Genomic DNA, 22,325 nt, shown 5'->3' with positions numbered 1-22,325 from the left:
GTCTTTTGTGTTTGGTTCGGTTGACGAGGCTCTTTTGTGTGTGTTCTGTTGGGCACGCCTTTCCTGCCAATTTTCCACTTCGTTTCCTCCTTCGAATCAAGTAAATTGAGTGTAGCCACCTAGCGGTGCTAACCACCAACTTGAAGGAATCACAACAAATAAACAGAGAAAACAACGTCGTCTGGAAAATCGAATCGAACAGAGAAGCTGACAGTTTTGCCAAATTGATCAAATTTATAAACCATTTCAATTGTTTTCGGGATCAAATAAAGTATGGATGTACCCGGTTCTTCTTCCGGTTCTTCGAGCAAGAGAGGCAGAAAATTGAGGCAGTGCAGTGGTGAGATTAGATTCCAGCCAATGGATTCTTTGAGCTCTGTAGAATTAGAAACTATTACTAACAAAGTAGTCTTTGTTTTGTTTGAATTTTGAATGCCAGGTGATTCCACCAAAAGTGACCGTACTGAAGCTTCTTCGGAAAGTGATTTTGATCCCAACGGATCATTCCAGAAAGGGGAAAGTAGCAGGAGGAGATGTGAGAGGCAGAAACAGTCAGGTCTCAAATTTGCAGCTTTGGCGTATGAGAGCAACTATGATGATGGAGAGCATAAGAGTGCTTTCCTGCCGTATCGGGTAACTGTACTGAGCATATTGTACTGAACTAGAGCCTTGATATCACCTAACCACAACTCTTTGCTTCCAGCCCAGAACGGTCCTCACCAATCTTCAGAGAGGAAATGTCCAGACAGAAGCAGTTGTTGTCAACCCTGTGCAGTTGAGCTTTCATCAGCGTGCTGGCAAAGGTGAAATCACCAAAGCTGACATAGATGCCGGTAATTCAACTACTTTTTTTTTCTCTCAAAGTGCTAGTGAAACTTCATTTTATTTGCATGCACAGGCACCAACGACATCAATGGATTGGACGAAAGAGGTTTAACACCGTTAATGTGGTCGTCTGCCTACGGCCAAGTACCGACAGCTGCGCTCTTACTCAAAGCTGGAGCGATTCATTCGATTAAAGGCCCAGATGGCGAAACAGCCATTCACCTCGCCGCAGCTGGTGGTCACACAGACATAATTAGGTTACTGATTGGAGCCGGAGCTTCAGTCAACGAAATTGACGACGTAATTTAAATCAAATTATTCGATACATGTATTTTTTTAAATATTAGCCTCTTTTAACCTGTATATAGAATTCCAACACACCAATGATGTTTGCTGCTTTTGGTAATCATCCGCACGCTCTCAACGAGCTATTGAATAACGGAGGTGACATCACCATGACTAATCTCAACGATGATTCCGCCCTAAGTATCGCTGTCAAACGATCCAGCAAAGAAGGTTGAAGGAATGAAAGCTTATCTTTATTTATGTTTTATTAAAGTTTTGTTTCTTGAATTATGTTTTCAGCTCAAAGTGTTATAGAAGGCTACCTATTTATGTTACTTCAACCTCAAAACTGAAAGAATTACCATTGCTAGCAAGAATCATTTGGTATCAGAATTCATCATCATCTATAGAATTATCATAAATTTGTTTTGTTTGATCATCATACATTTTCATTGTGAATCCATGTGTGCCAATGTTTTGTCACTTGTTACCATGTTATTACCATTACATTTTCTCTACACAGTGTCTTAATGTTTCCAATACAGTGTGGTCATGACCACAACTCTTGTTTAATAATAATAAACAATGTTTTTGAAAACCGGTAAGGAAAAGGTTTTGTATTTGCAGAAGTGTCCTTCGTTTAATTTCTTCGTTTCTGTGTGCTGATAAAGAGTACATTGTTTCCACGAATAAAAGCATCACCATATTTGTTCTTCAGCTGGCCATTGCTATATTCCTCGGTCTGCTCCAAAGCAATGTTCATGTAGCCGTCTAGACAAGCCAAGACTCCTAAAAGTATTTCAACATTTTCAGACTGTTAGTTTATACAAGACAAAATTCAACCATGCGTTTGACAACTTTTACCTCGATAATCGACTCCGTTATTGAGTTTAACTACAACCGGGCGACCGATAATTTGCTTCAGAAATTCGTTGGGTGTTTGCCTAGCACTCATTTTCAATTGTAAATGATTGGATACGTCAAGAAGTTTTCAAGTGATTCCAAAATTTTCGAGCCTAGACGAAAAATGTGCGTCTGTTGGCAGTCGTGTCAATGAAGTATAAAAATCTACCACTAGATGTCGCCTGCGTCGATTCGATGACGTGATCGGGTGTAATAATCGCCCGTTACGTCGCGCTGGCGTCTCGGCGTTTTTCCGCCGCCAGCCATGTACAACATAAGGGCGAGATGAAACGAGTAACGTTGTTGTTGGTGTCAGCCAGACGATACTTTCCACTCTGCCTGACCGCTTGACGTCAGAACTTGGCCCCGCCGACGTGAATTGCGCCCCTGTTTCTTTTTTCCCCCTCAAAAGTTGTTTTTTTCCACCGTTGGACGACGAATCGTTGATTCGTCTGTTTTCAATCGAGTGCCAGAAGAGTGTAAGAATAGATACCAACCGTTCGTCGAGTGATTAAGTGGGACGCGAGCCACGACGACGTTTTCTCTCGAAAGGAAAAAAAAAAAAAGACGTTCCCGAGGCCACACAGACGTGTGTGTGTGTTGCAGAGAATCGTGAAGTACGGCGGGACTGCCTCAGGTATTTTCGGGTCCCGCGCGTACTATAGTGAGTGTTAACCTTGGAGTACCCATTACGCCCGTCAGAGCCAGAGGGCGTGAGTTTTTGAGAGTGTCTCTCTCTTTTTTCTGTGCCTACTACATTGAGTGGCTGTTGTGTGAGTTGTTTTGTGTCTCTTTCACCTTGAAAGCGTGAAAAGGAGAACAGAATTTACCTTGGGACCGCAGCAGCCTTCAGAAGTTTGAGCGAAGTTTAGTGATCTGTGTGCACCACCACAACATCCCTGGGAAAAGGTCCTGGATGGAGACCGAAACTCTGGCACCACTTTTCTGGCGGAGATGAGTGAGGGAGCCAGCAACAATCTGGGTGGTTGTGATCAAGTTGTGGAGGGATGGCGGGCCCCAGCCCTGGCTCGCTAGTCAGCTCTGGCCAGAATGGCTCGCTGCACAATGTCCTCTTCTACCTGCCTCAAAACGGCAATGGCAATCAATTTGCCAATGAGGCCTGTCACAACCAGCACGGTGGCACCCTCAACCACCTCTCCTACATGCAGACATCTCACAACAGGTAAACAATCGCAACTCACTCTGTGACATTCACACATGAAATTCATGACTCGTGTTTTCTGTTGCAGGTACAGGCCTGATCCCGGTCTGAACAAGGTGCACTGCTTTCCGTCAGACAATCCCTACTCCTGTGATAGGGACACAAATGGTTCCTACTGGTCGTACCAGCAGCAGCAGTGGAATCAGTGGAACCAGAATGACTACAATCATTCGGAAAGTTTGGGTTTCAAATCCTGCTGGATGCAGCAGCAGCAACAACAACAGCAACAGCAGCAGCCCGTGCAGCAGAGGCAAACAATGCAAAATAACAATCCCAGCTGCATGGCTTTCAATCCTCAGTACAACCACATGCATCAACAACAACAACTGCAGCAGCAACAACAGCAGCAGCAGATGCAGCCACAACAAATGCAGCAGCAACATTTGCTGCAGCAGACGGCGTACCGGAATAACGTCGTGGCGACTGTCACCGTCCAGTCGAGTGCTGGTTCATCACAATCGTCACTTTCCCGGACGCCGTCACGTTGTGATTCGGTCCGGTCAGAGTCGACATGTGAGTCTCATTGTAGCAGCAGTTTGAGTGGTGGAAGTAGCGCCGGAATCGACGACATGACTGGCCAACAGCAATACGGAATGTATCAGAACTTTTCGTCTCCGGTCGAGCCACAACAACAGCTCCAGCAGCAGCAGGAATTGTATTCGCAACCACATCTCCATCAGCACCAGGAACACGTCCAACAGCAATTACAGCAGCAGCAACAACAACAGTGTTTCTGGCCGTCTAGTCATTACGATGTGCAACAACAAGAGCAACAGCAAATGGATTACTTTCGTCAACAACAGCAAATGCAACAACAACAGCAGCAGCAGCAGCATTATTATCGCCAGCACCAAGTGATTCAACAGCAACAACAATTGCAACAACAGCAGCAAGTGAATTGTTATTGGCCTCGTGAATCATCGCCAGCCATTCATCAACAGCAGCAACAACAACAACACAGACAGTTCACCTGTGTCAACCCGGTGGCGGATCACCACCCGATTGTCATCGAAACCCCTGCATGTTCCTCGAGTCCGATCGTGGCGGACACAACAACATCCATGATATCATCCTCTCCGCTTCCAGTGACGTCATCATCCTCATCACCACCTGTGACGTCCAATTATAATCATCCGACTACTCCGGATGAATCGATGGAATGTTCAACTCCTCTGGCCGACGCTCCCGTCGCCAACGACGATCCACCTGCTACGACAACAGCCGAAACAACAACGTCAACCGAGGCGGACGAGAGTATGGAATCATCTTCTTCCGAGATTCCCACGCCAACAACAACAACATCAGTAGCACCAACAGCAGCAGCAGCTGATGATGCCAATTCAAATGCTAATGTGAATTCATCATCGATAACCATAGTGAACATTACAACAACGACCAGCGTACCCACCGGTTGGACCCGTGAAATATCCGCCGGAAATGTAATCTACATCAGGTGAGAGGACATATCAAAACCACAATGCGCCGCTCCAACCCCCCTCAACCTGGTCTTCCTGGTACCCTGATGTATTTAGATTTTCCTAATATATCCCTGGGCTTAATGAACTACTCTACCGTCATAATCGATTATTTAATCCCTGGGTTGTTCCCACCCACCCAGCCCAAGCTCCTAATGGAGCTCAGACGATATTACCATTCGATTACAGGCGATTTACATAGGGAACAAAAAAAAGTTGCTCGAGTCCTCTTTGTGTGTGTGTTCCTGGGAGCGTCGCCCAGGACGACGACGACAACAAATGGGGAAAGAAAAGAAGAAGGAGCTAAAAATACAAGAGAAGAATACAGGAGAGAGAGGGAACTAGGAGGAGGATGCAACGGCGGTTTGATCGATCAATTGACCTCGACTTGATCATCAATAGAAAGAAAAAAAAAAAGAAGTCCAGGATTACGTTAGTGGGTTCGAGTCTGTCTAACCGCCCAGCTTTATTTTTCCTGTTTGGCCTTTTTTCGCTCGTATTTTTCTCTCTCCCCCCCTTGTTGTACACACGTATGTCTCTCCGGCGTTTGTTAGTCGGGAAATAAGGAACACCCCGTGGGGAGTCTCTCTATTTTTCCTTATAACATACATACGCGCTGCACACCTGGTTGACGTCAGACTAGTACCTAAAAAAAATTAAATGAAAAAAAGAGACTGTTGGGTCTATAAGGGGAATACGTTGTGGGGCCGGCAGCCTTTTTTTTATAATTTCCAGTGCAAAGGGGGGCTGCTGCTGCTGTTGCAACTACTATTCCAGGTGTGGTTTAAACAACGAGGAACCCTGAAAAGGGCCCCAAGAAATTTTTCAAACTGAAAAAAAAAAATTAGGGGGTCGAAATTGTGAGGGGGGAAATGATGATGGTACCTAGAGAAAAAACATTAAAAATGTGTATAAAAATGTAGAGTAAAGAGAAGAATTCATTCGAGAACGATTACGAACTACCGGCGGCGGCTACCAACCCCAAACAACAACCCCCTCCGCATTTCCCATATCCCCTGGTTTTCTTTTAACCCCTGGACTACTACCACATCTACCTCTGGGAGGAAATTATTTTTAAATGTTTTGCCGCTTTAGTAGTCAGCTCCCTATTTTTTGGGTGTCTGTTGTTGTATTTTTGATTCTCCCCCCCTCTTAATCTATTTCGAGACCCGTTTTCCTCGGGGGTTGTAAAATATAAAAAAAAAACGACTTTTTTTTTTCTCTTTCTTATTCTGGTTAACTGGTTTCACACGCCAGTATATTTTTTTTCCTTTTGATTTTTTCTAGTTACTCCGAGCAAATGCGGAATTCCGTTGTGAACGTGTGTGACAGAGAGAAAGAGAGAAAAAGGAGGGCAATTGTTGTTGCATCTAGGAAATTATGTATTCCGGATCTTGTCGTATAGCCGCCGAGGTTATAGACGACGAATGTCGTTTTTGTCTCCGGAAACAAGAACCGGATTGCGGTGGATGGATGGAAAGGTTCTTCTAACCCCTGGGTGTGTGTGTAGGGTGGGATGAGATGATTTCCCCCCCTTTTTCAAGAATTCTGGGCTTGCATCCAGACATCTCAATTCAAAATGTTTTGTGTGTGTGTGTGTCTGTCTTGAATGTTTTTTGGTCTTCTTCGTCATCCCTTTCTCTCGCTTTCCCCCTTTCGCCCATCCTTCTCTCTCTCTCTCTTCCGGCTGGGCAACGAATCAATATCTCCTGCTGTGTGCTCTTGTGTCTGCGCGCGGCCGTCGTCGTCGTCGTAAAGCGTCGCTCAGGGAATGCTCAAGACTTGTCTTCCGGATTTATCGATCCGCACCAGAGTTTCTTCTTCTTCTCCTTTTTCTTCTCACCCCACCCACTCGCCCACCCCATCCTCCTCCTCCTCCCTCTAGACTCTTTAATCAACCGAATCAATCAAGACGTGATTACGACCTAAATGAATGGAATATTAGTGGCCGTTAATTTTCGTTCAAATCTGTCTTTATTTTTTTTTTTTATTTTAGCCTTAATCGCATTCGTGATTTTAATTTCGTTTTGATGAAAATTCAATTATTTTTTTTCTTTTTCCTTTGTTGCGTCGAATAGTCCGAGTGGCTGCCGATTGTCGTCGCTGGAGGACGCAGCCAACTACGTCCAGCGCGACGGAACCTGCAAGTGCGGACTGCCTTGTCCGCTCCGACTTCAGCACGTCTTTAATTTCGATCCGTCGGTGAGTTGTTCCTTCTAAAAAACAAAAAAAAACAAATGCCGCCATCTTTATCCTATTTATAAAAATCTCGAATGATCTCCGCGTTATTAAACTTTCTTTCTGTTGGCTATATCGGGTTTATGTATAATACTATAAGTTATAACAATCTTTTTCTGTGTTTCTTTCTTGGAACTGGTCTTTTGTATAATAACGCCGCCGTCTTCGGTTTCATCTTTTGCCCTCCCCACTCACCCCGAAATGAAGAATTTACCTAGATTTTTTCTTTTTCTTTTTTTTAGTTTGTTATCAAATTAAACCAGAAATTGTGTTGATTTATTTCTTAATTTTTTTTCCTGAATGTGTAGAGTAGAATTTCCCATTTTTTTTTTTTCATTTGGAATTTTTCAAAATTTTTTACGTAGTTAATACAACAAAGAATTTCATCCTCTCCATAAAAAAATAAAATTATTTTTCTTTTTTTTTTTAATTTGGTTGTAATCATCTTTTACGCACTCAAAGTATATTACTATCATTTATCGGTTTTTCGTGACTCTGAAGATTCTTTTTTATGATTGTCTTTTTTCCTTTTCTCCTTCCATCCCTGGGGCCCCCAACTACAACAACAACCGACCGTAACTGAATAACACCCGAATGCGCGGGAGATCTCTGATGGCGTCTCACGACGACATTTCGTGATTTCTTTTAACAAAAACAACAACAACAAAAATTGCGCAAAAAAATATAAATTCGAGATGGCGGCGTGCGCGCGCGCGCGTCCCTATTCCTTTGTTTCTTTCTTTCCTTTTCCATCCGGTTGGTGATGGTGTCGTGGCGGTCGGGAAAAAAAGACAAAATTGGTAAAGGCGAACGAAAAATTTGTTGGGGGGGTTTACGTGTGTTTGTCGTTTCGTTTTGGCCGCGGACGAAAAAGGAAATGGGAGAAAAGTTGATGAAATTACCGCAGCGATTTGATATCGACGCAGAGTGTCGTTTGCACGACACGGCGCGTGCGTGAATGTCTAGTTTCTTTCTTTTTTCTTTTTTTATTATTTTTTCACGACCGAGAAAGAGGAGAAGAATGAAAAGAAAAGAACGTCCGGCATTTTATTGATCGCTTTTTTTGGATTTTTTTCTTTTTCTTTTCTTTTATTTTTTTCCCTCCTCCTTTCCTGTGTGTGTTCGTGTTTGCCCTGGTTGTGTGTTTGTCTTCAGGTGGCGTGCAAAGCCGAGACGTCACTGGACGCCCAGTCATCGACCTGCTGCCACAAACAGTCGCGAGATGTCAGCACGGACAAGGCGGCCCAGGCGACCACAGCGGCGGGAGCGGCGACGGTGACGACGACGGACAAGGCGGCGAAATCATCGGCCGTCAAACGGAAAAAGAGCGGAAATGCAATGAATAACAAGTCGGGCAAGACCACCAAGACTCTTCCGGTTGTCCAGCCACAACAACAACAACAGCCACCCGCTCAGCAGTCTCAACAACAACAACAACCTTTGCTCTTTCGACGTTCTCCGTGTCCCAATGTGGACGTCAGGCAAATTCCGTTGGAGCAGAATCGGCCGCCGGCCGGCAGCCTCTTGCCGCAGGCTCGTTCCACTCAGCCGTCAACAACAACTGGCAACGGACCGACGTTTTTCGACGATCCCAACGCCTATTTGGCCCAGCAAACGGTCCTGTTGCAAAGTAGTTTGCAGAATGGCGGAAACAATTCGGTCCCTACGCCGCCACCTCCGTCGGAACCGCTTCCGGCCGCACCTGCACCACCGTCAGCTTCAACGACGACGACAGAAACGGCCGAAGCGGAGCAGACGCAAGAAGAATTGCTGGGCGATTTACTCGACTGCATCCCCGACTCGATGGAGGAAGTTCTCGACAGACAAAAGGACGTGGCGGCCGCTGCGGAAGCTGCCGCTCAGGCCGAAAAGGCGGCCAATCTCATCAAACAAGCGGCTGCCGCTGCAGCCGCAGCCACGGCCCGTCAGCAACAGCAGGCTGTCCAGCAACAACAACAGCAGCAACAACAACAGCAGCAGCCGCCCAGCAAGACGCAAAAATTACCTTCTGTGCCCGTTTCTTTGGCTCCAGCTCCGGCGGCAGTCAGAAGTAAACCTCCGCCATTGGCCATCCGACCGGCCACGCCCGCTTCGGCTGCCCGGTCACGAGCCAGAGCCGCCGAAGCGTCGTCCAAGAGCACCAAGTCAAGATCACCCCGGAGGACTCACCACCAGCCCATCCAGATTCAGAGCAACGCCAAAGTCCTCCAGCCGGCCCAGATGCCTCAACAACAGCAACAACAGCAATTGCAGCAACAACATCAGCAGCAGTTTATCCACCAACAGCAGCAGCATCAATTCTGGCCGGCCCTGTCGACGCCAAACATCGGACCTTTGCGGACGGCCTCATTTCCTTTCGTTTCTTATCATTCGGCCGTCGCTCCGGCGCCGGCCACAGCCACCCCGATCTTCTCGACGGCGGCCCTGAGGCCGGGCAACCTCCCCATGACTTTCCTGACGTCTGCAGCCGCCCATCCGGGCAATCAAGCCCATGCGACCAACGTTTTCAATCAGGGATTGCCGGTGCTGACGACCCGACAGGCCCTAGGGCCGTCCGGTCAAGTGGTCCACGTCCTGACGACTCCCGGCCCCATGTTGGCCGCCGCTCCGATGGCTGCCGAACCTTCCAACGCTGTTCCTATCCTGACTGTCGGCCCGATGAACACCGGACCTCACCCGAACAACATGGGCAACAACAACAACAACAGCCGGGGACTGACGCGGACGGGCAAGAAGAGGAAATCAACTCCTCAAACTGTGGCGTCCATTTTGCAGCAAGGCGCCCAGCTGGCGGCCATGACTCAGCAGCAGCAACAACATCAACAACTGCACCAACCTCAGCAGCAGCAACAACATCACCACCAGGCGACGACTCTGACGCTGTCGCAGGAGCCGCTGGTCTACAACGTTCAGAATTTCCAGCAGATCCAGCCGCAGCAGACGATTCAAACGTTGGCGCTGATGCCGGACGGTAAGACTTATGTTGTTGTCAATTCACAGCCGGCCCCGGCTCCCCAGCCGACGCATCAGCAGAATACTGGCGGCCATTGGTTGTTGAGTCCTCGCCCTGCCAACATCGCCCCGGCCGGACAGCCCGTCAACGTCTTTTGCACGACCCAGACGGGCCCTGGAGGTGGAACGACGTTCGTTTTGAACGGGGCCAGCGCTCCGACCCACCAGGTCCTTCAACTCCAGGACGGAACGTTAGTCCAGACGACGACGGATCAGTCGAATTTGCTGGCCAATTACGGCGGATTGTTCATCCGCTGTCCGACCACGCCTACCGGTGCCCAGATCTTCAGCACCACCAGTCCAGCGGCCAACGTTCGAACGCTTCCCCTGCCGATTCCCATCGCACCCGGCCGCTCTCCCGGCCGTTCTCCGGACTCCAGCAGCATCCTGGCGGATGGAGCCATGGTGACTTCTTCGTCGACCACCAACACGGGATCGCTGGTGGCTTGCGGCGAAGCCACTCCGCCTTCGCAAGCATCATCCGTTTCTTCCGCTTCCCTGGCCGTCCGGACGGCTCATCCATCGCCCGTCGTTCAAAGCAGTCAAATAGATAGTTGCGTCCAGGAAGTCGAAACGGAACAGCAACAGCAGATCCTTCAAGCCAACGCCAAACTTGTCAAGAAGTCGGCCGAATTCAACAACAACAACAACAACAACACTACAGCCACAACGTTGACTACGACCACTGTCCAGCACTGGCTGAAACCTGAAATCATCACCAATGCATCACAAATCGTTGCCGGTTGAAATGTTGACACAAAAACGAAAATCAGGTTTTTAAATTTTTTTCTTTCAATTATTCATCACATCGCGAGAAACTTTGAACGGCAAGTTTCAGATTTTCACGACATTTTGACATAATAAGGAAAGAAGTGGGTTATTTTAAGGGTTGTGCTTTTTATTTTTGACATTTGCTTGCTTTTTATATATATATAAATATTGAATTTCCCCTGTCGTTAGTTTTTTGTTCCTGGTGGTGTGTCGTTGCGAAATGGAACTTTTTTTTTCAAGTTCTTTCATTCGAAAATATTCTGATTTTCATCGAAAAATCATCTCTCTGGTGACGAAACATTTGGGGGAGGGAAATTTAGGAATTGGTAAACTCATCAAAGACACACCATCAAATATTATACATACATCACATACAGTAATATTATATACATATTATAAATTATGTACATATTGCAGGAAAAAAACAAAACAATATTTTCTCTTCTTCTTTTCTCTGTCTCTATTTTCATTCTCTTCCCGGTGCGCTGATGGGTTAAATCTCAGAATTAGAAAATCATAATTTCTACAAAATGAATAACAAAACTATTTCGTATATGAAAATATATACCAGTACCTTATACATATATATAAAAAGAAAAACACGTTTGTTTTTAGCTTGTTATATTTCTCGAGCCAATCATCAGCTTCTGATTAGTACTCTTTCTCTCTCTCTATTCTTCTCTTCCTCCTCCCAGTTGCATTTAAAAAATGACTAGTTAATATTAATATTTAGTTTTGTATATTCATTATTACATCACACGTATAGAACTATACAGTACACCGCCGTTTGTTGTTGAATCAATATTTCTTTTCTTGGTTAATATCTCGGGGACGCGCTCCTTTTTATTTTTAAATTTCTCCTTTCCTTCATTTGCCTCTGTGTGTTATACATATGCATATAATAACTATTAAAAATATCGCGCGTAATTTGTTTCATTTTTGTGAGAAAAATTGTTGGTTCAATTTTTTTTGTTCTGGGAAAAATTTAATTTTTTCGGAATTGTTTCAACCCACACAATTGAGGAAACGAAATCAAGGGGAAAAAAAACCAGTATACATAATTAATAACGTTTTTAATTATCATGAAATCAATCTTTCTACTCTTTCTTCATGGCTTTCGATGTTTTGCCACGTGATGTAATTCATTAACTATCAGCGTGTGTGTGTGTGTGTAATCTCCAATTTTGTGTTTTGAGTGTGAATTTGTAAGAAAAATTTCAAAAAAAAAACCTGTTGTACTAAAAAAAATATTATATATTCATCAGCTGACTGTGGGCTAGCTTTAAAAAAATATATATAAAAACTTTAAAAAAAAAATTGTTACAAACAAAACTGATGTACCAGAGCGTTCGTGTTCCTTTTGTTTTCTAAAAAAAAAATTGTAGTTTTTCAACAACAAGAAAAAACCGGTTCTCTCATCACACACACACACACACAAAATCTGCTTTTTTTATTTTTTTTATTCTTCTCCAAAAATCTCGTGTGAAAATTTAAAAAATGACTTTTTTTTTATTTGGGAAAGAGGAAAATGATTTTGATTGTTCACGATTTAACCCTCTCTCCTTATCCTCCTCCTATATATAGAACTGTTTAAATTTTTTTTCTATTGTATTTTTTACCGGGGTGATGATATATGATGTTCGTCTGGTTGATATACCAATACAAAACAAAAAAAGTTGTTTGACAGAAAATTAAAACAAAAAAGAAAACTTGTTTTTATTGATTCAATTAAAAAAATTTAGAGGCTCCACAGAAATGAGATTTGGCCGAGGGCTGAATTTCTCCCACCCTGCTATTTTTAATCATTTATCGGCTGCTATAAAGAGAGATAGGTGAAAAGGTGCACACATCGTGACAAGTTGTTGTGCAGGTGATCATGTCGCTTTACCTCATCCTGGCAGCCTGCTGGTTGTTGCTATCACATCTCCAAGGATTGTCGTCGAAGGAATCCTGTTTGGGTGGCCGATCGCTGCGAGGATTGATTGAATTACCATCCCGGCATTACAATCACGACAGCAACAATATTACCACAGTTTCGTGTTGCGACGACCCAGTCGTCTGTCATGGCGGATTGGCCCTGAGAAATGAACAAGTCGAGGCTTCGTTGATTATCAACCAGCAGCCCCTTGGCCATTTCGACCTTCAACACCAATACGCCCAGCAACTTGTTCAATCGAACGACCGTGATGCAGCAGCAGCAGCTCTGCAGCAACGCCATAAAAGGTAAACATTTTTACCGCGTTTTCTCGGTGTGCACCTATAAATATATACACGCCTTTTTTAAAAAACATTTGATTTTGTGTGGCACATTTATCCCCGTTTTTATTTTTATGGATTTTTATTATTATTTTTTAAAAGATCTATTATTAATGGCGGACGCTGCGCTGGAAATAAAATGGCGTGTCTGCCCATTCAAGTTCGTTGCTGCCCTGCCAACATGTCCGTATTTTTCCCCATTTCAGCTATTTCGGCCTTGACGGGTATATATCTCGGTTCAATTATTCTTATTTCATGCTGTAAAAAGAACACACGACTGATTTTCAGGGGAGCGAGTCCACGTGATTCAACTGCCGCCATTAATTTTGCAGCCCGTAATTTATGGCCGTTGTGAAACAGAGCAGAGCTCCATTTTCGACGCCGAATGCCAACAGGTTGATAAATGATACGGGACGCCAATTGATGTGGGCACATTTCTATTGATCATTTATTATGATTTAAAATATAGGAATCGACACCGGAAATGATGCACGTCGGTCGAGTCGATCCCGAAACTAGCGACTTGGAATTGTCCAGAGAACCGGTCATGGTGGAAAGTGGCTGCTCGTGTCGCTTCAATCGCCAGCCTCTTGACATTATCGGTCAGTCTAAAACATTTGATGTTGATCACATCGTTTTTTTTTACCGTTTGAAAAATAAATAAAACGTGATTATTTTAACAGATGGCATAGTCATGGACGAAACGATGACTTCATTCATAGATCTCTGGAGCGACTGAATTATAATTTTGAACTTTCACGTTTTTTGTTGTTTGTCGTTTATTATTGGGGATAGAGAGAAAATAGACTATTTTGTTATGTTTCCGATTTCTTTTTCCGTGTAGCATTATTTATTAATACGACGTGAAAGTCGGTCAGCGTCGCGCATTGTTATCAGCTCGAGTGTGAGAGTGACCGCAAAAATAAAAACAGCTGGGAGAGAAAGCAGATCCACGTCGTTTGTCTAGATTGTTTTTTAATGGCGGGTTACCAGGGTTCGGGAACAAAAAGGCCGTTTCTTTACACAATATAAAATATAATACGTGTCACGTCCTCAATCCGTTAAAAAACCGTAACCGTTTACGACCAGCGTCAGCCATCTAACGGCCAACTAATGAAACTCGTGATCACGTGCGCAGAACAAATTGTCAGAAGTAGCGCCACTTGTGATTGTGTTTTTCCGCCATCACCAAGGCAGCGTTTCTTTTTATTTCCGTGTGTGTGTTGTTGATTGCATCATCTTAGATCTCATTAACACTACTACTCTCCAACGTGGTGTTTTTATTGAATATATTATGGCTTTGTACGGCAATCAGGGACCATCGTCTTCCCAATACTACAATCCAAGTCAACCAACATGTCACAACACACTGTACAATTGCTCTCAACCGTGCGTTGAAGGCTTCTCTTATTGTCTCGATCACATTTCAGAAGATCGAAATGCTCCCTACAGATCGTGCACTTTTGTTTTCTCAAATGGTAAAAGATGTGCCACCAATGTTCTCAAGGGTGAAAGGAGAGACGGGTATGAAAGTGAAGTTTGTGGTTTTCTGTCACATGTTTGATGCTAATTGTTGATGTTGTTTAGGTTGTGCCAGGATCACGCCAAGAGATCGGCCCTGTGCAAAATGAAAACACTCAGGAAGAGGCAGCCCCCGGAATCCCTTGAAACCCTCATAGATGATCTGCAGCACTACAGTGAAGCTGGAAATGAAGAGAAGGCCACTGGAACGCTCAGTTTAATCGAAAAGCTGTCCCTGAATGCTTCCACACAAAAACTGCAAGATTATGCAAGTGAATCAGATAGTGAAGATGAACTACCAACTGCAGAGCAAACCATCAGACAAGAGGATGACTCTGATGCAGAGAGTATTGACAGTGACCAAGATGATCCCTTGAGGTAAAATGCATGTTTTTAATAAGGCCCCAGTCAAATTATCTATAATGACTCATGATTCACTTGCAGGCATGCTGGTGTCTTTACTCCTGAAGAAGTGGTTTTGCTAACCCGCGACAAACTCATCAAATTGCAAGCGCTGTACCTTGACCAATTTAAGCGGTTGCATCACCAATTAAAGTGTGCACGAAGACGTTATCTCAACGGAGTGAAAAGAGAAAAGGAGAACGGAGGTATTAACCCATTCAACTTGATTTGAATTATGTTCCATTCAACTCCTTTTTTTCGTTTACCAAAGTTGCAAGTGCTCCTTACCCGGATACGCCGTCAGAACGCAGGGCTGTGGCAAAGTTACGAAGTTTACGTCGTTTCCAGCGACATCGAGGCTCTGAGGCATTGCTGCATCATCAATTACAGGAGAAACGCCTCCAAGTAAATTATACTCTTTAACAATTTGTGCGTAATTGATACGAATTCAGTTCCCTCCCATCAGGTCACACAGGGAGTCAATTACAAAGCTCCACCTACCCCCAAGTGTTCCTTCGTCGACTGTGGTATCAAGTGCACAAACCCTGCTGTTCCGCTTACGAAGCATTGCACAAAACACGTTCTCAATGTAAAGATTTTGCCATACCTCAAATTATTCGATTAATTGCTATTGTGATTCATTCGATTAGGATTCGTCGCAAATGTTATTCCGCCCATGTGGGGCTATATTTCACGATAACGAATGCAAGGAACCCGTCATCAATTTCAGCGAGAATACTAGATGTGTATATCACACAATGATGCCACCAATGATGCTTGTTGAGCAGGTATGTAATTAACCGGATTTTGTTCCAACAAAATAGTTTTTTTTTCTAAATTATACGTATTATATTTACAGGACATCTGCGTTGCGTCGCCACTAATTAGCGTCGATGACGAAATAGAGAAGGTGGAAGTGAAAATAGAAGTCGACGACGCTGGACAAACTTGCGGTTAATTGTTTCTATATTTCCCGGGTTACTATTTACAGTTCTCTACACGCTGTAAGGCCATTTCCGTAAACGTTTTGAAACGGTAGAACTTAAATAATAGAACGCTGCTCTGAAAGTTAAAATGAATGGTTGAGAGTGAAATATAAACTTGTGTGAACATAAGCGTAAAATCGTTGGACTGTTGGATAGTTGCTTGGAAAGACTATTCAAAATTGGGCAGTTGAAATCCTGAAAAGTAGCGATGGTGTAAGGCTTGTCTAGCAGATAACCTCTTGTTCGGATCGTATAACATAAGTTTCTGTTTAAGTAAAGTTTAAGAATTAATTGGTTGCGAACGATAACTGTTTTGTAGAAATGTAAACAGACCATCAGAAGATTGAGGCCATCGCTATCTAATCTTGGAAACATTTCTTCAAAACTGGAACCCGACCATTTGGGGAAAGAAGGCTTAAAATCGGGAAGCTGAGATACTCCTGGCCAGCAGGTCTCATCAGGTGTCCCCATCGTTCGGAAAATGCGGAAAAGTTGATCAATTTCCGAGTCACCAGGAAACAAGGCAGTACGACCCTTGAGCTAAGGAAATGATTGAATTAATTTTACTTAAAAAATTTGTCATGAGAAAGCTTTTACCATTTCCGCAAAGATACAGCCGATCGACCAGATATCAACAGAGGTAGTGTAGATCTTTGCTCCCAGCAAAACTTCAGGGGCTTTGTACCAAAGAGTAACAACCTCATGTGTGTAGGAGCGTAAAGGGAGACCAAATGCTCTAGCAAGACCAAAATCTGCCAGCTTTAACAGACCATTTTTGTTCACCAAGAGATTCTGTGGTTTCAAGTCCCTGTGCAGTACCCTGTGTGAGTGACAGAAAGCAATACCCTTCAGCATCTGCCAGAGGAAGCTCTTGACTGCTTTGGGTTCCAGACCACATGGCATCGAATCCAACAGTTTCTGCACCAATAAAATTGTGTTAGCTTAGGGAAAATCAAATGTGCAACTTTTAACAACAACCTTCAGATCTTGGTTTAGATATTCAAAGACAAGGTAAATCTTTTTCTCAACATGGACTACATCAAGCAGTTTTACAACATGTGGATGGTCAAGTTCTTTTAAGACAGTAATTTCTCTTATGGCAGTGCTGGGCACTCCTTCTGATTCCCTGTACAACAAAAACGGTTTTGTTATTATGTAGGTTGCACCCCAATGAAAGTAATTGCCATGAGTTGTGGATGATGTTAACGAGCTGAAAAGTTCAGATAATTGTGTCTGTGATATGTCATGAAAATTAGCACATCACAGATAAAATCATCTGAAATCAAAACTCCCAAAGCATTCTGATGACAAAAACAATGGAATTTACTTACGATTCTAATCGAATTTTCTTGAGAGCCACAAGTTTGCCTGTTTCAATGTCTTTGGCTTTATAGACTATGCCATATGTTCCTTCGCCGATCTTCTCAATCTTCTGAAATTGTTCCATTGCCTCGTGCATTTTGCCCAGCGCCCAGCACAAAGCACATTCGAACTCAAAAATGTGATGTAGACACTGATTACTCTTGATGAGCTGGCTCACTAATGATTAATGAACTGGTTCTCTTCACTTGCAATTTGGGCGACAAAAGGTTTTCCCTTGTTTCCACGCTGCCGTTTCGCGCGTTTTCTTCTCATTCGATCATTCAAGCTTCCCGCTTGGAGGCCAAAAGCTCCGCCTACCGTTTATTTTTATCAATTCACGGTAATTTGACGCAATTATGATCGTTCCTAAAGTTTTTAAAACCAATTTTTTTTGTAAAATTTATTTAATAAATAGTTAATTACATTTACAGTGCAAAAAATGTAGTATTTATAATTTTGTCTATTTTTACTCATTAGAAGCTAGCAGCATCTAGCGGTCTTGTTAAACAACGATTTATTTTTCGTATTTTGCCCTCTTGTCTTATCAACATCCGTGCGGGAGATCTAGTTTCAGTAGTTATACATAGAAATTTTGATTGACGTGTATTTTCAGTCCATTTAAAGTGAATCATTCTCATCTGAATTTATAGCGACGTTTAATTTAATTGAACGTAGTTGAAAAACGTGTAATTCGCCATTCAAGAAAAATAATTGCGCCTTAACGATGCTATTCAGCTTCGTCAGTGTTCCATAATAGATCCCCAGTAATATATAAGAATCTTTATCTGTTGATTTTGTGTGTCAGCTTGTTAAAATAATCTGCGCTGAACATACAGCGTAGCGTGATGAGTTTAGATTCAGGGTATATGGATCAAGCATGTGTGTGGTGTCGTGTGGATATTTTATTGCTTGACGTTGAAGTGTGTATTTTTTGAAGCTCTATGCAACGTGTCAAGTGTTGGTTACAAGCAGTCTCAAAAAAACTATGAGGGTTATTCGTCCTAGATTAGTTTGCAGGTGCTTACTTGCATTGTGCGTGCTCATTTTCTTTTACTATGGCTTCATATTGGGTCATTTTGTTAGTTCTACAAGTGCCTTCTCTTCTCTGTGGCTTTCCAAACGTCCCGTAGTGATCCAGGGCGGCGAAGATGCCGATCCGGAAGTTCGGATCAAACGAGATCATGTGAAAAGCATGATGAAACACGCTTGGGACGGATACGTTCAATACGCCTGGGGAGCCAACGAACTCAAACCAATCAGCCGGAAACCGCACATAAACTCGATCTACGGTTCGGCTCCGTTAGGTGCGACCATCGTCGACAGTCTCGACACTTTATTCATTATGGGAATGATGGACGAATTCAATGCAGCCAAAGATTGGGTTGATAACGACATGAACTTGGACATGGCCGACGCTGAATTATCTTTGTTTGAGGTGAACATTCGATTAGTAGGTGGGTTGCTCTCTGCGTTCTCTTTGACTGGTGATAAACTGTTTCGTGAAAGAGCCTTACAAGTAGGAGAAAGACTTTTATCAGCATTCGACGGTGTCTCCGCTGGTATCCCCAACGGTCGGATAAATCTGAGCGCAAACAAGAGCTCTGGTGGCTGGCCGGTCCTGGCTGAATGGGGAACGTTAAGCTTGGAATTTAACTACCTAAGCGACGTGACCGGATCAGATGTGTTTCGATCGCACATCCGCCGGATATACGAAGAGACCATAAACTTGATGGTCAGCATGGATGGTCTTTATCCTGTCAACATCAGAATGCGTCAAAATAAGACAGGGGACTTTGACGATCGAATTCATTGGAACAATTTCGATAAATATACACTCGGAGCTGCGGGTGATTCCTTTTACGAATATTTGCTCAAAAGTTGGCTGCAGAGTGGCAAAACAGATGAAACCTCCTTATCGCTGTACCTGCATTCGGTAGACGGCGTATTCAATAAACTAGTCAGGACTTCGGAAAAAAGCAAATTAACCTACCTGGTTGAAATTGAGCACGAAAGTGTGCAGCACGTAATGGGACACTTAACCTGCTTCGCTGGAGGAATGTTTGCACTTGGTGGTAAGACGTTGAACCAAGAACGACAATTCAAATTAGGCGCTGATTTGACTTCTACCTGTCACCAATCTTACGTCCGATCACCGACTAAACTGGGACCTGAAACATTTGAATTCAACGATCAACTGGAAGCTGAACTTGATAGAAGTAGCGGGGCGAAATATTACATCCTTCGTCCGGAAGTTATCGAATCTTATTTCATCCTTTGGCGTCTTACTCACGACCCACGTTACCGACGCTGGGGTTGGGAAGCTGTTGAAGCAATTGAGAAAAATTGTCGCATTAGCACCGGTGGATACAGCGGATTACATAACGTCGCCAATGTATTACCCACTCATGACGATGTCCAGCAAAGTTTCTTTATGGCCGAAACTCTCAAGTATCTTTATTTACTGTTCAGCGATGATAGTCTCATCGATCTTGACCAGTGGGTATTCAACACTGAAGCTCATCCATTGCCAATCAAGGGAGGTGCGAATCCGCTCTACCGACCTGCTGAAAAAGCCAAATAATTTAGTCAAATAATGTTTAACGTGTTTGCCAAAATTTGAAAATACAATAATGTTATCAAGTTATATTTCACGTGTTATTTATCCTTAACATGTTTTTGTTTACAGTCTATATTTTGAAATCATTTTTATCCGATTTGGGAAAAAACCCAGGAAAAACCCTGCAAAAAACGTGCCATTAAAATTTGAACATGCAAAGACATTATCACATATTACATTTCAAAAGTCCTTTAAACAGTTAACATTCAAAGTCTACTGATGTTTTTTATTCCATTAGGAAAAACCCAGGGAAACCATATTTTCGATAACACTTCGAGGTTAGATTACATAGCTTACCATCCCTCCATCAGCTGTTCAGTCAGCTGTTATTCTGATTTGTTGACACGATTTTGAGGCAGAAGGTCCCGCGCCCAGCCAAGAGCAGATATTCTAATTTCGCAGTGCATTTCTTTCACATATTTTAATTTCTGAAACTATTCATTGAATCGAACAAAATGTATAGTATTGCAAAACAGTCTTTTCTGTTTGGAAGGAAACTGGCGAGCATTTCAGTTCCAAGGTATATAGAGCGCGTTAATACAATTGTAGCAGTGCACCATTAATTGGGTTAGATTTTCTCAGTGGAGAAACTAATCAACAATTATTTTATTTTTTTCAGAGTTTGTCTTTTACATTCTGGAGCTAGTAGCAATGTAGTAGCCAATGCTTCAGCAGTCAAGTCTGGATCACATGATGGTCAAAGGCAACCTACAGCGAAAATGCCCAAGTTAACTGATGTTGGTTCTCGCACCTTATTTGGTCCAGAACAAGATTCTTTTAGAGAGAGTGTGAGGAAGTTTTTTCAAAAAGAGATCACTCCTCATATTCAAGCGTAAGTTAGGTCTTTTCAATAAACTGATGACAGACATTTTACTTGATTTTGCACAATTTTACAGGTGGAATGAGCGTGGGTACACTGATAAAGAAATTTGGGAAAAAGCTGGATCATGTGGAATGCTGGGTATCAACATACCAGAAGAACATGGTGGTATTGGAGGTTCTTTTGCCGATGCATGTATTATAATGGAAGAACAGTAAGTGCAGCTGACAACAATTAATATAGTTTTTTTTTTACATTTAAATGTTTGTATTTTTCAGAGGCTATGCTTCTGCAAATGGACCAGCCTTCCACCTTCATTCTGATATTATCATGCCTTATTTCAGCAAATATGGAAGTGAAGAACAAAAACAAAAGTATATCCCAGACATGACAGCTGGTAAAAAAATTTCGGCTATCGCCATGACTGAGCCAGACGCTGGAAGGTATATAAAGACATTTACTTTTTATTTCATTGAGCTTACCCCTTTCTTATTGTTATCCTATTGTTTCGCAACGAAAGCGATCTTCAAGGGATCAAATCATTTGCGCGGAAGGATGGGTCAGATTACATTCTTAACGGATCCAAGATGTTCATCACCAACGGGTGGTTAGCCGATGTCGTTGTAGTTGTGGCAGTAACCAACAAAGAAGCGAAATCAGCAGCTCATGGTATTAGTTTGTTCCTCGTTGACGCAGATACTCCTGGATTTAAAAAAAGCTGGCTGATGAAGAAAATTGGCATGGGAGCATCTGTAAGTTTATTTCTTTAAGTTACTACATCACGTGTATGAGTCATCAAATTTCGTTTGAAATCACAAGGATACCGCGGGTTTGTTCTTCGAAGATGTCCGTCTTCCAGCCAGTGCACTGCTGGGAGAAGAGAATAAAGGATTCTATTACCTAATGAATGAATTGCCGCAGGAGCGTTTGACCATCGGCGTTCACGCTTGTGCTCATTCCGAATTCATGTTTGAAGAGACGAAACAGTACGTGATGCAGCGCAAAGCCTACGGCAAAACACTTTCCAACTTGCAGGTTCACGGTCACACTTTGTCATTTAGCCACTTGGAGTGCGCGACCCTATATAATCTCACATTTTTACACGCAGACGATTCAACATAAACTCGCCGAGATGAAGACCGAGATTTGCGTGGCTCGAGCTTTTATCGACCAGTGTATCGCGCTTCACGAAGAGCAACAGCTCGACGCCCAAATGGCTTGTATGGCCAAAATCTGGTACTAGGACAATTTCCCATTGTTTGCCCTTGCCCACAGCGCTGCTGCTCATTCTTCTATTTGCCATTTTATTTTTCTTTCTTTGTTGCCTTTCTAGGGCCTCGGAGTTGGAAAATAAGATTGCAGCCCAATGTTTGCAGTTACACGGAGGAGCCGGATACCTTTACGATACTCCTATCGCTCGCGCTTACCTTGACGCCAGAGTTCAGACCATTTACGGCGGGAGCAACGAAGTCCTAAAAGACCTCATCGCTCGCCAGATCCTAGCGCCTGCCAGAAAATAATAATTGATATTGCAACAGCGGACGGTAACCAATTTTAGTTCAATTGATGTGATCCTGCATTCAATTAGGTTGATGGCTTTACCAGTGAAATCGAGTTTAAACCAGAAACA

General features: G+C 43.3%; 6 protein-coding genes across 8 annotated transcripts; 5 read left to right on the top strand and 1 right to left on the bottom strand.

The window, feature by feature from the left end:
• Nucleotides 1–136: 136 nt before the first annotated feature.
• Nucleotides 137–1,683, top strand: LOC124352194 (ankyrin repeat family A protein 2-like). Of its 2 annotated transcripts, none has more exons than XM_046801989.1 (6): nucleotides 137–340; nucleotides 440–639; nucleotides 704–833; nucleotides 899–1,125; nucleotides 1,194–1,341; nucleotides 1,411–1,683. In XM_046801989.1, the coding sequence occupies exons 1-6, from the start codon at nucleotides 274–276 to the stop codon at nucleotides 1,461–1,463; spliced, it is 825 nt and encodes a 274-aa protein (XP_046657945.1). In that variant the 5' UTR covers nucleotides 137–273; the 3' UTR covers nucleotides 1,464–1,683. The 2 variants fall into 2 exon arrangements, with proteins under 2 accessions (XP_046657945.1, XP_046657946.1); XM_046801990.1 differs by having other exon boundaries at nucleotides 141–340; nucleotides 440–633.
• Nucleotides 1,684–2,285: 602 nt separating this feature from the next.
• LOC124352168 (mucin-5AC-like) lies at nucleotides 2,286–13,814 on the top strand. Of its 2 annotated transcripts, XM_046801988.1 has the most exons (9): nucleotides 2,286–3,196; nucleotides 3,264–4,128; nucleotides 4,177–4,688; nucleotides 6,789–6,912; nucleotides 8,104–12,954; nucleotides 13,090–13,211; nucleotides 13,276–13,382; nucleotides 13,457–13,589; nucleotides 13,671–13,814. In XM_046801988.1, exons 1-5 carry the CDS (start codon nucleotides 3,021–3,023, stop codon nucleotides 10,705–10,707), a joined length of 4,281 nt encoding a protein of 1,426 aa, XP_046657944.1. In that variant the 5' UTR covers nucleotides 2,286–3,020; the 3' UTR covers nucleotides 10,708–12,954; nucleotides 13,090–13,211; nucleotides 13,276–13,382; nucleotides 13,457–13,589; nucleotides 13,671–13,814. The 2 variants fall into 2 exon arrangements, with proteins under 2 accessions (XP_046657944.1, XP_046657943.1); XM_046801987.1 differs by having other exon boundaries at nucleotides 3,264–4,688.
• Nucleotides 13,815–14,154: 340 nt separating this feature from the next.
• LOC124325188 (KAT8 regulatory NSL complex subunit 2-like) lies at nucleotides 14,155–16,025 on the top strand. The gene is made up of 7 exons (XM_046784414.1): nucleotides 14,155–14,511; nucleotides 14,575–14,886; nucleotides 14,953–15,116; nucleotides 15,182–15,315; nucleotides 15,377–15,499; nucleotides 15,561–15,698; nucleotides 15,770–16,025. The coding sequence occupies exons 1-7, from the start codon at nucleotides 14,282–14,284 to the stop codon at nucleotides 15,866–15,868; spliced, it is 1,200 nt and encodes a 399-aa protein (XP_046640370.1). The 5' UTR covers nucleotides 14,155–14,281; the 3' UTR covers nucleotides 15,869–16,025.
• LOC124325204 (cyclin-dependent kinase 2-like) lies at nucleotides 15,859–17,478 on the bottom strand. The gene is made up of 5 exons (XM_046784415.1): nucleotides 17,228–17,478; nucleotides 16,875–17,022; nucleotides 16,494–16,814; nucleotides 16,230–16,436; nucleotides 15,859–16,161 (listed from the first exon to the last, which is right to left on the bottom strand). The coding sequence occupies exons 1-5, from the start codon at nucleotides 17,353–17,355 to the stop codon at nucleotides 16,066–16,068; spliced, it is 900 nt and encodes a 299-aa protein (XP_046640371.1). The 5' UTR covers nucleotides 17,356–17,478; the 3' UTR covers nucleotides 15,859–16,065.
• A 765-nt stretch (nucleotides 17,479–18,243) lies between these two features.
• Nucleotides 18,244–19,839, top strand: LOC124321727 (mannosyl-oligosaccharide 1,2-alpha-mannosidase IA-like). Its single transcript, XM_046784247.1, has one exon. The coding sequence runs from the start codon at nucleotides 18,244–18,246 to the stop codon at nucleotides 19,837–19,839; it is 1,596 nt and encodes a 531-aa protein (XP_046640203.1).
• Nucleotides 19,840–20,197: 358 nt separating this feature from the next.
• On the top strand, nucleotides 20,198–22,239 carry LOC124340281 (long-chain specific acyl-CoA dehydrogenase, mitochondrial-like). The gene is made up of 8 exons (XM_046792941.1): nucleotides 20,198–20,395; nucleotides 20,495–20,707; nucleotides 20,772–20,909; nucleotides 20,974–21,138; nucleotides 21,216–21,447; nucleotides 21,515–21,730; nucleotides 21,804–21,931; nucleotides 22,029–22,239. Exons 1-8 carry the CDS (start codon nucleotides 20,331–20,333, stop codon nucleotides 22,213–22,215), a joined length of 1,344 nt encoding a protein of 447 aa, XP_046648897.1. The 5' UTR covers nucleotides 20,198–20,330; the 3' UTR covers nucleotides 22,216–22,239.
• The last annotated feature ends 86 nt before the right edge of the window (nucleotides 22,240–22,325 follow it).

This window comes from Daphnia pulicaria, chromosome 1, assembly GCF_021234035.1.
Source record: "Daphnia pulicaria isolate SC F1-1A chromosome 1, SC_F0-13Bv2, whole genome shotgun sequence".
Classification (NCBI taxonomy): domain Eukaryota; kingdom Metazoa; phylum Arthropoda; class Branchiopoda; order Diplostraca; family Daphniidae; genus Daphnia; species Daphnia pulicaria.
Note: the sequence above shows the minus strand (reverse complement) of the source record. Positions and strands in the feature narration are given on the sequence as shown.

Bases quoted from the DNA above. Each gene is read 5' to 3' on its own strand.
- LOC124352194 (XM_046801989.1), top strand. From the start codon at position 274: ATGGATGTACCCGGTTCTTCTTCCGGTTCTTCGAGCAAGAGAGGCAGA. The intron at 341-439 runs GTGAGATTAGAT...TTTGAATGCCAG, and splicing joins AAAATTGAGGCAGTGCAGTG to GTGATTCCACCAAAAGTGAC. The intron at 640-703 runs GTACTGAGCATA...CTTTGCTTCCAG, and splicing joins TCCTGCCGTATCGGGTAACT to CCCAGAACGGTCCTCACCAA.
- LOC124352168 (XM_046801987.1), top strand. From the start codon at position 3,021: ATGGCGGGCCCCAGCCCTGGCTCGCTAGTCAGCTCTGGCCAGAATGGC. The intron at 3,197-3,263 runs GTAAACAATCGC...TTTCTGTTGCAG, and splicing joins ATGCAGACATCTCACAACAG to GTACAGGCCTGATCCCGGTC. The intron at 6,913-8,103 runs GTGAGTTGTTCC...GTTTGTCTTCAG, and splicing joins TCTTTAATTTCGATCCGTCG to GTGGCGTGCAAAGCCGAGAC.
- LOC124325188 (XM_046784414.1), top strand. From the start codon at position 14,282: ATGGCTTTGTACGGCAATCAGGGACCATCGTCTTCCCAATACTACAAT. The intron at 15,117-15,181 runs GTATTAACCCAT...CGTTTACCAAAG, and splicing joins AAGAGAAAAGGAGAACGGAG to TTGCAAGTGCTCCTTACCCG. The intron at 15,316-15,376 runs GTAAATTATACT...CCCTCCCATCAG, and splicing joins TACAGGAGAAACGCCTCCAA to GTCACACAGGGAGTCAATTA.
- LOC124325204 (XM_046784415.1), bottom strand. From the start codon at position 17,355: ATGCACGAGGCAATGGAACAATTTCAGAAGATTGAGAAGATCGGCGAA. The intron at 16,437-16,493 runs GTAAAAGCTTTC...TCATTTCCTTAG, and splicing joins GCTGTATCTTTGCGGAAATG to CTCAAGGGTCGTACTGCCTT. The intron at 16,162-16,229 runs GTCTGTTTACAT...TTACTTAAACAG, and splicing joins ATGGCCTCAATCTTCTGATG to AAACTTATGTTATACGATCC.
- LOC124321727 (XM_046784247.1), top strand. From the start codon at position 18,244: ATGAGGGTTATTCGTCCTAGATTAGTTTGCAGGTGCTTACTTGCATTG.
- LOC124340281 (XM_046792941.1), top strand. From the start codon at position 20,331: ATGTATAGTATTGCAAAACAGTCTTTTCTGTTTGGAAGGAAACTGGCG. The intron at 20,708-20,771 runs GTAAGTTAGGTC...ACAATTTTACAG, and splicing joins ATCACTCCTCATATTCAAGC to GTGGAATGAGCGTGGGTACA. The intron at 21,932-22,028 runs GTACTAGGACAA...TTGCCTTTCTAG, and splicing joins GCTTGTATGGCCAAAATCTG to GGCCTCGGAGTTGGAAAATA.